Source organism: Microchirus variegatus (assembly GCF_963457635.1).
Source record: "Microchirus variegatus genome assembly, chromosome: 10".
NCBI classification, from domain to species: domain Eukaryota; kingdom Metazoa; phylum Chordata; class Actinopteri; order Pleuronectiformes; family Soleidae; genus Microchirus; species Microchirus variegatus.
This window is the reverse complement of record NC_139811.1, coordinates 13436515-13453006: the sequence shown is the minus strand read 5'-3', so window position 1 is coordinate 13453006 and position 16492 is coordinate 13436515. Positions and strand designations below refer to the sequence as shown.

The following is a 16492-nucleotide window of genomic DNA, read 5'->3' as shown; positions in this document are numbered from 1 at the left end:
ATGGCGCGTGACCGCGCACGCCGAGTTCGAAAATTTCAAGCGGGCACGAGTACGTGCGCGTACTCGTATTCTTTGTGTGGCAGCGTAGAGAAGCGCCAAAAGAGTGACCATGGCTGATGAAAAACCAAAGGTGAGTCTTTCTACATTGTTTGAAAATGCGACTTTATTTGAGTGGCTTTGTGGCATAAGGGCGCGTTTAAGCACGGGCATTCCCACGTCTGTTGTTGTGCACTGTTAAAGTTGTAAGTTTAAATTCAACTACTAGCCATCCCTACTTTGATACACCGGAAGGTTTGTGAACGCGCATCTACGGGCGCGCAGAAGGCTTTTATTTTTTTGCTCGGTCAGATCACAGAGCAGCCAGCTGGTGTCATCCTCACCGTACTACCCACTTTACCAACGCCTGTGTGCGAGTGTGTGGTTAACGTCGCGTGTTGAAGGAAGTTTGTACAGACAGACAGACAGACAGACTGACAGACAGACAGCAGTGGTAAACCTGTGAGACAAACCCTCGACAACAGGTCTGTTTTCTTCTTCTCTGGAGCATCTGTGTGTCTGCTGATGTCAGACTGTCGCTTGTACCGATCTGAGTTACCCTGTAACTGGGTGTAAACAAGGGGAAATGTGCTTGAGTAAAGTCTGCTCAATTATCTTGTGTGTATTTGTACATGTATTTTTAATACCTGTTTATCTACAACCACGTGGTGATCCTGGTTTTTGCCGAATGATTTTGTTTTTCACATTTATATCACGTGACATGTAAACAGCGTTGACTTGCATATAAACCAGATGCTGTATATTTGAGGTAGAGTGTTTACTGGTGTTACCATTATTTTATCCACCCTGTTTGAATCAACACGTTAAAGGAGCTACAGTATTATGACAAACAGAAAGTTCTATTTGATTTGGATTGATTTGCTGAAGGATTATTGTATTAGACTGAAATTGTTTTGAGATACATGTACCTAATAGCTGCTGTGCATACTGTGATGTTTTTGTCTGTCAAATTCTGTCATCATTGGCGTTTAGATTGGAGCGATGTGACTTCTTGAATCTTGGTCTTATATTTTAGCAAGCAGTCAATCACTCATAAAACATGTGTATGTAATGTGGACCCAGGGTCTTGTACACTAATAGTTGACACTTAGAAGCAGTTTTTTATTTTTTTGAAAATGTTGTTATTAACTTGTTAACTGCACGTGTTTCCTGAATTTCTATAATGACGATACACAAATCTAATGGCGGTGAAATACTTTTGCAGACTGTCCTGCCTACCTCAACAATGTGAAAGTGTTATTTATCTAGAAACAGAACCTCTTTGGTGGAGTTAATAATATCTAATTATTATGAGACACAAGATCCCAAACTTATTGATTACAATGGCAGCACCTGACAAATCAAAGTATTTCATTTACTTTAGTAACCCAAATTCCTTCAGTTCATTGTTTCACTAAAGTTGTAACAGTTCTAATTGTTTTATCTAGTAGATCAACTAATTAATTTGTGTTTAATGTGGTTTTCTCTCTTCCTCTGTCCCGCAGGAAGGAGTCAAGACAGAAAGCAATGAACACATAAACCTGAAGGTAGCAGGTCAGGATGGGTCTGTAGTGCAGTTTAAGATCAAAAGACACACGCCACTCATCAAACTCATGAAGGCCTACTGCGAGAGACAGGTGGGTAAAAGAAAGACACAGCAACCGGCAATTAACAGCCATCAGCTGTGAACATCCAGGATGATGTTTGTTTCCGGTTGGTGGTTTATTTCTGGTGGTTTCCTGTGTGGTAACCACTAAAGCCAGCCATTCTCAGGCAGAGGGCTCTGAAAGCTTTTCCAAAGGTTGCACGAAAGCTGCATAGATCTTTGTCACAGAAAAACATTCCGACTTGTCAAACACAGGTCTAACATAACATAACATAGTCTTTAAGGCAGTATGGCGCTATCAACATGCACAATATTTATATCACAAGAAAATATATAAGTACTGCAAATATATGTCACAACCCGGGAGTGTGCAAGTGAATCAGTGTTCTTTAAAAAGAGTTTGAGAGTTTTATTACTTGAACTCCAGCTTTTTCTGCCATGACATGTCAACATGTCTATCAGTAAAAGTTCTATTCAATTCTGTGTAATTTGTTGGCACAGAAGAGATATTTTAGTCTTAAATGTCATCAAAGAATATTTAGACATATATTTGTCTTTCAATTGGAGTAAAGCATACAAGAACTGTGTTACGCTGCACCTCCATCATATGGAAATAATGATTGATATCCATGATGTACTTTTTAAGTAGCAGTTTGATATTGTTCAAAGCCAGACTGTACAATGATTAATGACTAGTATTTGAAGCTTTAAGTTTACAGCTTATTTAATAATGCAAAACTAACCTTGTTCAAACAAATATGTATTATGGACAATCCACTTCCCACATAAATCACGTGGTCAAAATGTGTTTCTCCTTGCCATGAACATTTCGGTTAACAGCAGGTATTCATTTAATGTTAAAGCTTACATTACATTGTGTCACTGATGTCAAGATCTATATGAAATGTTATTCATAACCAAAGAAAGGCAGATTATTTTGATTATGGATGAATCGGTTTTATTGTTGTTTTAATGATTAAAACTGAATATTTTCTGGCTTCTTTGCACCATATAACAAATAAATTATTAAAATTGGATCATTTTGGTTCGTGGTCAAAACAAGACATTCGAGAACATAGTCATTTCAAGGTTTGAGGAACACGGATCAACATTTTCTGACATTTTTTATGGACCAAAAAAGTACTCGACTAATTGAGAACATAATCAACAGGTTAATTGATTGTGAAAATAATCGTTAGTTGCAGCCCTAAAAAAAACATAGGCATCATGGTCACAATTTTCCAGTCATTTTCCTCAGAGAGTTATTGTTCAGTGGCTATGAGCCAAGGTCAGCACAGACTGTATCTAACCTCAGCCTAACACATTTCAAGATCTCACCTCATTCCCATCTCCTTAAACATCTGGGTTCTCCTATGTTAATCGATTATCCTTCAACATTTATGATCTAAATGACCTCTGAGGGCGTCCTTAGCCAAGGTGCTGGCTTTAATGGGATGCATGGATGTTGACTTTCTCTTTATCACTTGTTCTAATGAGGATGACATTGGGATGCATGCCAGAATTCTGAAAATGTACTGTAACCTCAATTTGAACTGTGATCGCTTGGCTACTTAAACAACGTAATAACCTACATTCTATGTCTATTTGCAAAAGTTAAAGAGAAAGTACGGTATGTAATTGAATGAAAATGGGTCTTCAAATCTCTGTAAGACTGAAAATCCAGTCCCAGTTTTCATTGGACTGCCAGAAGAGTAAAAGATACATGTTTGTCATGCAGCTCATGTTTTTTTTAGCACAATAATAACAGATGTTTTTCATTGTTCCTTGTATTTCTATTTGACTGCAAGAGACAGAAGAACTTACAATGTTTCAAATTCTGAACACAGCTGCGATTCCTACAAAAGGTTCTGTGGTCTTGTGTGTGACATGGAGTTTAAATAGTCAAAGCACTGGTTAAGGTCACATGGTTAGTATCGGCCAGCGCCTAATAAAAAGGTGGGATGGTTTGTTTGTGCAGACACATGAGGCTTTACTACAAACATGTTAAATGTCTTTGTCTCCTTCAGGGATTGTCGATGAGGCAAATCAGGTTCAGATTTGATGGCCAGCCGATAAATGAGACGGACACACCATCACAGGTAAGTTGGATGTACTGAAACAATGAGTTAATGAGTTAATCTATTGTAAATAAGTGAGTCATTAGCATTCTGTGTTTCCATAGTTTATTCACAAGGCACTATGTCCTGCTAAAACATACATTTTACTATTTTGTACTGTATTTTGTATGTGCCATCCTTTACCATTGAGGCATGCAAATGTCATGCCTTATTTTCTTTGCTCTTTTAATGACGACGCTTGAGTTAATTAATTTTACTTGTATGTGCCTTTTTACCTTGTGTAAAAATATTTAAGTGTTGGACACTTGTACACTAACTGATATGATCACACCGCCTATAAATGAAATCCTCCTTACAATGACTTCCAAGTGAGTGTCGGCACTAGAAGAGTCATGAGCGCGACAGACGACACTGGAATTAAATCTAATAGTGCCAAACTGTAGATCAGTTAAAGCTCACATAGAGTGGTCCTGTCGCACATATATGTTAGTTATGGAGGTCTACTTACATACATTCACTTGTTTTTATGGTCAAAAACCTCCTAGTTGCTGTAAACAGGCCGATAGAAATCCTCTTTTCTGACGCTGTTTCCCAGCCACGATATTTCAGACTCAACTCTCACCCCGGCTTCCCAACTGTCTTGTGATTGGCCAGTACCCGGAAGTGACATATTCAGCACACCCGCTCTCAGAAGTGCAGCTCCCCCCTCTGGAACGGTGGATGCACTGCTACTCATTATCAAAACATTGTTTTAACAATGTTTAAAAATAGTTTCGTCACGACTCCCCGCCGCAGTCCCTTTTATGACTTAGACCCAGATTCTAATGATTCAGTACACCCAAAATAACTGCTTCACAAAGTCACTAGATTGTGTGTGTCGCGTATAAAACAAAGTCACGGCAGTTTCTTGCGGCCGTGCTACGAGTACTCCGCCCACGTTGACGGGGTACTATAGTAATGGAAAACCATACCAAACTGTGTAGAGTCGAACCACGCCGAGGCGAGGCGTGCTAGGACTGTATAGTGGAAAAATGCCATAATAGGAAATGCTGGCTGAGTTTGCGTAGAGCATCATGTAAGCATGTAAATGACTGTCAGAGCACATTAAACTCAATTTCTATCTACTATCCTGTCACGAATATTACACTATAGGAAGAGGCTTATGAACTTGCTGCTAAAAGATACAACTTGAGTTTGTATCCGTATAAAATATGTTATTAAATGTTATTTAGTTTGAAAATTCGGACCTATTATACATGACACTGACGCCCTTTTGGACAAACATTTTGTTACACCTTCTGTCATCTTTCTACTTTAATATAAAACACCAATCAATCACTAAACAATGTTAACATCATTGCCTGCCTATTATTTTATTTCTTTTACCAGTTGGAAATGGAAGACGAAGATACAATCGATGTATTCCAACAACAGACGGGAGGCCTCATGTAATCGACCACATCTGACGCACATTTTCCTCCTCAAAACAACCACCCTTCCCCGGCCTGTGATAAACAGCGACTGCTTCTTTGCAACTTGTCCTGTTGTCAGATTGACAGAATTCCACTCTCTCTGCCACACGTAACTGCTGTATAGTATGTTCATTCTTGCTCCTGTTACTTTTGTTCTTGTACATAAACCACACCCAGATCACCCTGAGTTCAGGTTTTTGTTTGTTCATACTCTATTGTGGTTAATATTAATGACTCCCCCGTCCTAGATAGATCTGTGAATAGAGGGATGATTACGTAAGCTGACTTTACAGGTTGGTGGGCTAGGCTCACTTTCTAACATATTTGCTCTATTTGAGGACTGGCCATCACTTAGTGAACAGTATAACTGCATTTGGGAATTGGGCTGGGTTTGTCATTTGTTTCTGTCCACTTCAGACAAAAATATTTGATTTTATACATTTTTATATAGTAGCGTGTGTAGAGAAATGTTTTGGTGATCATTTGACTAGGCCATGCTTCAAGTTTTGGAAAGCCTGAAGAGATGTTTCAGTTAAATAAGCATATGTCTTGTCTATTAAGATGCCGGTTAAAATAAAGCTATTGTCTTTTTTTTCCAACCTTTCACTGGTTTTGTCTGGCTCTCTGGTGATGGAAATAACCAATACAAACACTCGTAGAAGTATACACGGAGCAATTCATTGCTCAATCGGCAGCTTATGCTCTCACTCTAACTTTAAGTCCTGTGATGTGGCAACGCGAACCTTTGTCACAGCAGATAATTCTCAACATGAACTCATAGGACAAACACATATTTTACAAATAACATTAATTAATGATCCACACCAGTTTTAAGAAAGCCTGGGTCAAGTGGAAGTCTCACTAAATACTCGTTACTTTAACCTGTAGATGCCGTTTTGTTTGTTTTTTCAAATCTGCATGCATGTTTCTCATATTTGCTCGATGTGTCCCGATACAATGATGGAGAAATAATCATACTTAATGGTCATTGCTAAAACAACAAATCTAATGGTGAGGCTTTTTTTTTTTGCACAGTTTGTACAGTACTGTGCAAAAAAAAAAAATCAATAGAGAAAATCAACATAATATAAAGGAAGATGTACATAAAAGGAATAGACATAAATTAATTAATTAATTGGAATATGAGGATGACAGTACGCAAATATGGGACTTTTAATTTGAAAATCAAAATGTCTGATTTGCAGTAGTCCTTGACACAAACTAGTCAGTACTGGTCAGAATTTTTTTTGTTTTCATACATCTGGTCCAGAACGTGTTGAAAATATTGTTTTTTGTATGGATTTCTGTTGTTGATGTTGTCAATTAAGTTTAAAAAGTTAATTAAATTGTTATTTTCAAGGGGAAATTTTCGAATGAAAAGATATTTTTAGAAAATGCAAATAAATGGAAAATAAAGTTCAGGTGTTTAAAGTCGAAGTTTGTTGGATAAACACGGAAACGAGAACATACTTTGAGAGTATGAACATAACTTGGTGATACGGTGAAAAAGTGAGAGCCCTGACGTGAAACCGAGACCTGCCACCAACAGTCGAGGCAGTCGCCGAGGTTCGGTCCAATCAGAGGAGAGTTCTGAAATGTCCCGACCAATCAGAGAAGAGCTTTGAGACGTCCTGTCCAATCAGAGTGGGACAAGCGGTGATGGGCTGGGTCTCGTGGGCTGGCACAGTAAAACTGGTGGATCTGGTAGTCGTTATGTTTTTCAGTGACGGGTGGAGTCGACATCTCGTCGCAGCTCTGCGGGAACCGAGGAGGAATTTCTTTTCTTTTTTTACTTTCTTACTTTTTCACTGACTCTTTGTCGCAGCCAAGACATCGACGTACTTCTTAGAGATGACGACGACCACCACATTTAAAGGAATGGAACCTGGCGCTAAAAGCAGTTCAAGGTAAAAAAGGAGCTGAACGCCTTTAATGGAGGAACAAAAGAAGTGGGATGTGGACGAGCCTCTGTAGCTAGCAAAACGCCTCTTTTCTGCGTTTTAATGGCAGCCTACGACATAACGTTAGCCCGCTGGACGGGGATTTCTCTGGATTTAGCTAAACTGTCACATAGTCTTTCTAATTAAGTTAATCTTATTGGGTGACTGATGCGCCACAGCCTCTAGTTTACACTAAGTTAGTTTGTTTAACCTGCCAGAGATGACTGGAATAATTAGGCATGCTGGTTTGTCAAAGAAAAAAAAAATCCCAATATTAGGTGAAAAGATTGTCCTATTTGTTTGTTTTTTTGGAAGGAAAATGGTTAAAACTGGCTTACATTAGCTCTGTATTGACTGTTACTCTCTAACTTTGCTCTACTTTGAGTCGTAGCTCCTCTCCTGCTGTGATTTCTAAATGTGCTGCACATGGTAGTTGCAAATAACTGCTCACTTCCTAACTGTGACTTCTGTACAGCCAAAGAAATGGTTAATAAGGCAGACTCCTAAAATGTGCCTGGTCACAGGAAGAATCCCAGACCAGACTGGGGTCTGCAAATGTCATTATCTCTGACTTAGTTCACTGGTGTTGGAAAGAATAGGAGTTTAGTGAAGCTTAGGAAATACATCTTTTTGGAATTTATGTCGTTATACTAGATTTATTTGAGGCTAAACACATAAGGTAATGCTTATTTGTAACGATAAAGAAGGGAAAAACACCCTGAGAAAGACCACTCATCCTCCAAGCATGCAGTCATAGCCTTCCAGTTAGTGATGCATCTCATCTGGATGCATTCCTCCCCTTTGCAGAGAAAAATAATGCATAGAAGGTTCCCCTTGAAACCGACTCCCTAAACATATGAGTCATGATTTAATGGCTTCTGAATCAGACTAATAGAGAATACAAGTGATCGCCACCTCTGCTGAGTGAGCATGTCAAATGTCGGTCAGTCATCAAGCGATTTGAGGTGGCATGCTGCTCTCAAATGATGCAGGGGCTTGGGTGGGGACTTTGAGGTAGCTAAGCCCATAAATCTTCCCTTAGCTCTTTGCTTCGTCTCCTTAAATCCCCCCCCCTCGCTTGAGCTTCTAGTCATTTCTGCTGCTGGCTGACCAAAAGGATCCGTAGAGCAGCAATTGAACAGAATTAGGCTGAAATCTTTGTAGGCCATCAAAAGCTTTCCTTCCCTGCCTTATCAGACATGCCATCTTGGAGCTCAGAATTATCAGCCCTAGCTCCGATTGCCACGAAGCTGCCTAACCGCTTCTAAACATTACAGCCATTTCATTGATATTACTTGCATTTTCAGACTAGGGTGGGGTCTGCTGCCAGGCAGCTAAAAGCATTTCCCCCCTTGTCGCAATCCATGTGGAAAGCATGAGCTCATCCCCTCTGGCTGGGAGGTTAAGTCTGGTTTAGGCATTAACTGTCACATCACAAGTATGACGGAGACAGCAAGAATTGATTGAGAAAATTAGGAGCAGTCCACGTGCTGCAGAGTCTCCTAATGTAGTCGCTTTCTTTATACGTCTGCTTCCAGAGCAGACTTGTTTTTTTTGGACTCCATATGTCCGCCTGACCCTCTGGACAGCTGCTCTCGTGTCAGCTGGTGGCTTCGGGGACACTAAAGAGAGGAGAGTTTGCTTGGGGGAAAAAGAGGGAGGGGTCCAAGAGAGGCTCTGCACAGTTTCTCTTATCTGCCCCCAACTGTCCTTCAGCACAGCAAGAATTAAAAAGGCTTTCCCTACTCATTATTGTCTCCCCTTTGTTCTGCTCATGGTGGAAGGAATGCTGATGGCAAGTGGGCATTGTTTATCATGCACTGACCTTCATGCAAACTCTTTTACATAACTCTAATATTCTCTTTTTTTGGGGGGGGGGGTTACTTTTATTGACTTTTTGTCTCCCATTGCGTTACTTTGACGTAAAAGTGGCATCAAATTATTCCTCCAAGAACTCACACAGACCCCGCGTTTGTCACTGCAAAGGAATTTGTGCTGAGAGGAGTCAGCAGCTCGCCAGCTATCTATGATTCTATGAGCCCAGAGTCAGCTGCAGGGCAGAGATTGTGACTGTTTGTCTGACAGGCGGCCAGTCAGGGCTTAGAGAGTAGGCTGTGTGTTATTGTGTGTGTAAATTACGTGTTTGAAAGGGTAAGGGTGGGGTCAGGCTGCAAGTGGAGGGAGGCATCCTGATATGTTGGGGTTTTTTTGTATTGATTTTCTTTATTCATTGCACTATGAAGCTTATATGTGGCTTGTGACATGAAGGCCATATATTTTTGACCTGGCCTAAAGCGTGGGGGATGGCAACTGACATTGAAATGTATCATTTATGGCTCCATATAGGGTACTACGACCGCCAGGTGGGGACTCAAGCATCTCCTTCGGCTCAGACGAAGGCTCGACCCCACAGCGCAAAGACAAGATGGCCTCTAGCATCTTTGGAGAACCTGAGGACCCTCATGCTCATCGGAGGAACAACCCACCAAGTAATTCAATCCAACATCACTCAGACTTTGCTGAGTGACTTTTCCATGCGATATTATCAGGACCAAATGAATGAAAAAGGAAAAAAAAAGCAAGGTTTTGATTTACAGGGCAAACATTAGTGGTGGTTTGAGTTTGGCACTAGTGAGAGGGTATGAGGGCAAGCTCAGACTTGCAAAAGTAGGCAAGGCTACCAGAAACCTTAAGTAAGCAAAAAGCAACATGGAATTAATTTTCTCGAACTTGAGCTAGGGAAGGAGACAAACTGAAGTGTTTGGTATTTAGTATTTTTCCATTTAGGTTGTCAGAAAGCACATCCCACAAGTGGAAAGGCCAAAAAGCCTTAGAGCACAGGGATAAGTGTAATTTGATGCTAGGCTTTGTTGAATGGGGATGAGCATCGGCTCTCACTGGAAGAAATGGGTCAGATAAAAAAGTTGTCATCTGGTGAAATGTGTACTTTTCTATAGAGTTGTGGGAGGCTTTGTTCCAGGAGGAGAGGCAGGCAGATGTAGCAGTGGGGGATAAGAGACCTGTAAATTATTTGGACATGTCAAGGTCACAGCAAGCACACACACAGCCTCACTGGCTAAAATTACTAATATTGTGGTTTTAAACTTCTTTATGGTCAGAAAACAACAGAAACATTTCACACAGGATGGGCATTTTTAGTGTTTGGTTTGGACTCAAAGAGTTGATCAAGTGTGTAATGTGTAATGGTTGTGGAGTAAGGAGGAATCTTGCATTTTCACAGTTATTACATTGTAGAGAAAAACACTCTTGCTGTTATCATTCTGTGTCAAACTTCCTGGATGTGTGGACAGTGACGAATTGACCCCAAAATCATTACTTCATCCACTGACCTCTGCAGCCAACAGCTGCTGTTAGTGAAGCCATTTCCTGCTTGCATTGTTTGAGCCAGGTCTAGGCCAAGTTCATTTGTCCCACTTTGACAAATACCAGGGATGAGGATGTTTGCCTCTGCCTGAATTATCACTGCTGATTGCACTAGCAGGTTTTACCAGTATTATGTGTTTGCTTTGGTATGAACTCTTAGTGCAGGTAGACATGCTTTCATGCTTTCTTGTGTAGCTCATTCATTTCTGATCAGTCATAAAAAAACATTAAGTTTACCTTTTTTAGTTTGGATAACTGCACTTTTATTGGGGCTGTTTCTCCTATAAAACATTTTACAACCTGCAGACACATACCTGCATGGTCCAAGTAACCAGGGCCCTCTTTTGTTTTTCACGTTTTGTCTTCAACAAATAAAACCTCCTTGTTCCACGGGTGGCTTAAATCTAACAACCGGAGTAAACAGATGTAAAATGAAACACAAAAAGTAGGCGTGAGAGAGAAAAATATATTTATTAAACTAATAATTCTAAACACATAATGCTGACTTTTGGTAGGGAATTTGCCAATATTCTCTTTATGCTGACACTGAAGCTTATTGTTGTTCAGCCAGAGTCTCTGGCAGGTTGTTGGTAAGGATTTTAGGGTTTTGATACCAGAGCTGTTGGTTTGTTGAATTTCCCTTTAGCTCCTGACCACATGATGAGCACTATAATCACAGAGGAATCCAAAACTACTAGTAGCAACATGGGTGTTGTTCCTGTTTCCCAGCCTGGTCAGTAACATCATACATTTATATAATGGACCCAGGAGATCTATAAGATTAAGTCGGAGGCTATGTGTTTGAGCGAGGGTAACATAATGCATTGCTTTTAGCCTATATCAATCTAGTTTAATCTCCTTCCAAATGCTATTTGTTGCTCACCGATCAGATTCAGAAATATGGAGCCTGTACTAGTGAATACGCTCTCGTTGAGTTCTCTTCACTGTATTAACAACAATGGCCACTCCTCCAGCAGCAGTTGTTCCCATCATGACAAAGACAGTCTGTCCCCGCTCTGGCCCTCTGGGCTGAAGCTGGGTTGTTACCTTATGTGGCTTTGGTTAGCACAGCCTGCTCTATGAGCTACAATGAGCCAAACTCAAGGTTTTAATGCTCTTTCTGCCTAAGGAGACTGCAGGCGTTGCAGGGTTTTGTGAGTTTTGGCATCGAGGTTGTCTGCCTGGAAGCAGTCCACTGTGTTTCTGGGTCTGTTGCAGACACCCGAGCGGATTTGTGAACATTTCCTGTTGATTCTCTGTGATTTTGTCTCATGTTATTTCGGTAGAATTCTGTGTTTAAAGCTGATGTTTGGTCAAATCTGAGGAGATGAATCTTGTGTTTAGCACTGAGGGCCTGGGGTGCCTCTGTGACTAATTGGATCAGTGTCCCTGTGGTATGACTCTGCTGCTTTAAAACCTGACTCATGTTTTATCATTTGACCCTTGAGCTTCCTTCCCAGCTTCACTTTAACTTTTGGCCAGAATGTAAACATTACACATTGACAGCTGATGTATTACTGCTCATAAATAAAGAAAAAAATGTTTTATTAGTCTTTTATTAAGATTCTTGCTCTGTGCTTCTGTCTCTTAACTTCCAGCTGGCACAGCTGCAGGGACTCTGTGCGGGGAGCCTTCAGCCCCGTTGAGACGGTGCCAGCAGCCCCTTCTCTTCCCCAAGAACCCTCAGCCGGAACTCACCACCATCCACAACTCTGGGGCAGCCTTGCTGTGGAACCAGAGAAGAGAGGTGACTCCCTTTTTATTCTGACAGCCATTGTTTCCATTCATTGTTGTAACAAAGCCACAACCTAGTTTAAGTCTGAAAAGCACATGTTAATAGATGAAGAATAATTCTGTACAGTACAATGGAAACTTTTACCTCTGCATGTGAAACCTTTCCTGTATGTTATTCGTTAAATATTCTCCACTCACGTAGTAGAGGTTTACCTTTTGTTCTGGGAATGACCTAGTCCTTGGGGCTGAATATGTATTCGAGAAATTCAATGTTTCTTTTAACAAAGAGTGAAACGGGATATTAGTCAAACAAAGACGTGGCTCACCTTCCAGAACTGTGTCATAACTGTATCGCAACTCAAGGATCAGGAACGTTCATCGGGCGTTGGCTGTCTGTCCTAAGAAGCTTTTATGGGATTCGTGAAGTTCTGGATAGTGTTTTGTCAAAAAAAAAAAAAGAAAGAAATTATCTTTCTGCACGTTGTTTTCTGATATGGCTTTGAGGGTATGAATAACTCTCTTCCCCTCAGGCCAAGAAAATTCAGCAGATCTGTTATGTCTGTCAGCAACGGGAGATTTCAAACGTTGCACGGAGTCTGCCTGTCAAAGCACTGTGTTGTAACAAAGTAGGAGCAGTTAGATTCAGATAAAGAGCACAAAAAGGGCTATATTGTATGTCTTGTATAAACAGGTGAACGTGTCACTCCGTTTTCTTCGCCGAATGGATCTGACATTCTTTTTTATCATGTTTTCATTCTAGGTTGAGAATGGCCAAGAGCAAGTAAATGATGGTAAGTACTTCAAGTTTTGCAGCTGCTCATAAAAGACTTTCTGTCTCACTCGCTCCATGTCTAACCAGCAGTGCATGACTTCGATTACTCAGTGAATAACTTCATGGTACACTGTAACTGAACAGGTAATTCCCTGCTTACTCTTAAAGATCATACTGTGCTGAGTCTAGTTCTATCCCGTGCCATGTAAAAAAACAAAAATCATATGACCTATTTGATGTGGTATTTTTCCCTGTCATGATGGTCTGTAGTCTGGCAGCTGTTCTTTGATGGCAGGATCTCACTTAGTATGAAAAGCTTTTTTTTATTAACCTCCAGGTGCATGTTTGTCAGGAAGAGACTGGCTCCTCGGCTAATGGAGGGGTTTGACCAGTCATCAATGTTCAGACGTTAACGCTCGCTTGTTTTGGATTGGATTTTGTGTTATTATTTGAGCACTTCAGCCTCTTTGTTAAAGCACTGCTGTCATTCATTTGTTTCTGTTTGAAATATACATGTTGAGAGTGTGCTGTCATGCTCAGACATGGATTATTTAACCACCTTGTCAAATAGGCCGTGTAGTTCTAATATCTGTGGCACCAGTCGTATTAAATCTGTAATTAATACACTCATCACAGCAGCTCCTCTATTCCCTCTAGTGTTGAGGGAATATTTAGTTGAGTGTCCTTCCTGTCAAATATTTTTAAAATATGTGCTAAAATAAAGCATTGCACCGCTCTTATTGATGACATTTAATTTAAAAAAAGTCCTCTTCACTTTGCAAGAGCCCAGTGTTTTAGCACTGATTCACTGTGTGAATTCTAGCCATGAAAACTGGGTTGTGTGACTATATATCACATGCCAGTATCTTAACTTCATCCTTTAAATTAGGTTTATCACAAAAACGTGTTTCGCTTTATTTCTAAAATCTAAATCAAAGTAAAACAAACCTGGATGACATTACAGTGAGCTGAAGGGGTAGCTAGCCTCGACTACAGTTAAGTATACTTGATTTTTAATGAACCATCGTGCAAGAGCACCATTTTTATTGTTTTTTTTTGTACTCCAGTAGAATTCAAGTTTTGTCTAGCTACTTATACTTTAAAAAAAACATGGTTGTTTCGATTATATAATGAATAAAAGTGTGAGAGAATGAACCTGATTTAAGTGACTAGTTGCATCTGTGGTTTATATGTTAGTGGTCAAAGTTTGTTTTTACCAGATTACATGGTTTTATGCTGCGTAACTGTCAAAAATGCATTTCAAAATGTGTGTCATCTGCATTTAGTTTAGATAGCAGTCACAGTTACTTGCTCTGGAGTCTGGATAAATGTGTTTTTTCCCCCCCCCCCCGTTTTCATCTTTATAGAGATTACCGACAATGTGGAGCATGAGGAGCAGGAGCAGCAGGAGACGCCAGAGCCCTCAGAGCCCTCTGCCCCGTCGGGAGGTGCCAACGTCACTGCAGGTGGCCGAAGAAACCCACCTGGTGGCAAGTCCAGCCTCATCCTGGGTTGAGACCACTTGTTTTGTTTTCTTCTTTGTTTTGTTTTTTTCATTCAACCATTTTTTTTTATTTTTTAAAAATAAATACCCCCCCACCCCCACGACTCTCTTCCTCCTCATGATGATGTCACCTTCTTTACATGCACTCTCTCGCTGTCACGTTCCCTGCACCTCCGTGTCCTCGCCCTCCACCCACCCTCAAACCTTCTGTTTTGGTCCTTTTTTCTATTAAAAGAAGAAAATGTTGACAAAGCACTTTATGTATTCCCGCTCACCTTCCATTTCAGCCCATCCTGTAGTGCATCGCGCCTGCTGGGAAAGGCATGACATTTAGCTTGTGTCTTATTCTCCCCCCCACCCCCCCTGTTGTAAATGGTAAAGGAAAAAAAAAAGAAAAAAAGATTTGATGCGTGGATTTCTAAATACAATAAAGATTGATATGAATTTGTTGTGGCTGATTCCTCTCTTTTATGCATTTACACTGTTATTCATGCTGAAATTATCAGAACGCGGCGTACAAAGTACAGCAAATATGAAAGCGTCAAAATGAAATCTGCTTCTCCGTGTCTCCGGGCATAAATGGCTCCACACACTGTTTATCTACACTGAGTTGGAGCCTGAACGCTGTTGTTTTTGAGAGCAGAGACGGACTCTTTGACTGGAGATCTGCCAAGAGCCGCTGCCAATTCTGTCATCACAGAAACTGCCCAATCTCTTCATGACGTCATGTTTCTGATTTAGTGTCGGCAGTGCATTTTGTTGTTTAAACCCCTTCTTTATTAAAAAAAGAAAGAAAAAAAAAAGACAGAGGCACAAAGCAAAACATGATTCATGCGAGATGTGATGTTATGTATGAAATATTACCTCTGATAGCTCTCCAACGGTTTGCTTTATTTGGAGATGTTTTTCTTAGTCTGAACACTTTCTCTGCTTTCTTGAGTTCACAGTTATGTAAAAATACAAGAGCTGATGCAGAACACCAGTATTTCACCCCCTATCAGTTCCTTTTGGTTTGACCTTTTTTCTGATTTAACAGAACAATAACAAATGTAAGTTTTCAAATGTAGTAGTCGCTGTGTAACCTAATGAATGAATACATTAACACTACTTATTATACACGTACATGGCTAACTTACTCAACTGAGAACAAATGTTCATATTTCTATTAAGAGTTCCTGGATTTTAAAGCTCTGCTGTCTCTGCTGTGTTGTTTTATTTTACATGAATTGCAGTGTTTTGATGACCATTTGTAGGGGTCAAACGGTCTTGCAGTGGCTAGCTTTGTTGCCTCACAGTAAGAAGGTCACCGGTTGGATCCTTTTTCTTTTACCTTTTTATGTGTGGAGTTGGCATCTTCTCATCTTGTGTTTGTTTTTTCCTCCAGCTTCCTCCCACAATCCTGGAGAAAAGGTTAATTGGACACTGTAAATCCATGGCTCTTAGAACACTATCGCTCAAATTCAAAACACCATCACTAACGCCGGGTGATTTTTACCGGAGATAATAAATACACCCCATAAAAAGTACTTGTCATCAAAATATATCAAAACATGACAAATTTGAGTAGTGTTCTGTTATTTTAAACTGTCAGTGTCTAACAAAATGAAAGAAAACCATCATGAGGGGACCATATAAAAATGCTCCAAATTACTGGAAAATTAGGAACTTGGGAACAAAAAATTTCAAAAAGAATAAAAATGAAAATCACATACATTTATTTGCTCAGGTGAAAACCACCCGGCAATGGTGTTCTAGGGTTAAACGGTGGTAAGCAAGCTTCCTCTGGTGGTACTGTATATTTTTTGATTTTTTTAAAATAGAATTTTATTTTATTAATTTCTGTTGGTCGTCATAGTTAGGTACCAGGACCACATCAATAACAACAACAACAACATTTTTTTTTTCAGAATTCATCAATATCAAAGTTTCATAGTATTTCATCAAAATCCAAGTTATTATTAGGAGT

At 40.1% G+C, this 16492-nt stretch overlaps 2 protein-coding genes across 2 annotated transcripts; both read left to right on the top strand.

Annotated features, from left to right (window-relative positions):
* Nucleotides 1-46: 46 nt before the first annotated feature.
* On the top strand, nt 47-5786 carry LOC310932691 (small ubiquitin-related modifier 2-like). The gene is made up of 4 exons (XM_083896027.1): nt 47-130; nt 1542-1673; nt 3670-3741; nt 5110-5786. Exons 1-4 carry the CDS (start codon nt 110-112, stop codon nt 5170-5172), a joined length of 288 nt encoding a protein of 95 aa, XP_083752153.1. The 5' UTR covers nt 47-109; the 3' UTR covers nt 5173-5786.
* Nucleotides 5787-6928: 1142 nt separating this feature from the next.
* Nucleotides 6929-14934, top strand: LOC310933222 (jupiter microtubule associated homolog 1-like). The gene is made up of 5 exons (XM_083896656.1): nt 6929-7099; nt 9479-9621; nt 12115-12263; nt 13011-13041; nt 14390-14934. Exons 1-5 carry the CDS (start codon nt 7044-7046, stop codon nt 14536-14538), a joined length of 528 nt encoding a protein of 175 aa, XP_083752782.1. The 5' UTR covers nt 6929-7043; the 3' UTR covers nt 14539-14934.
* The last annotated feature ends 1558 nt before the right edge of the window (nt 14935-16492 follow it).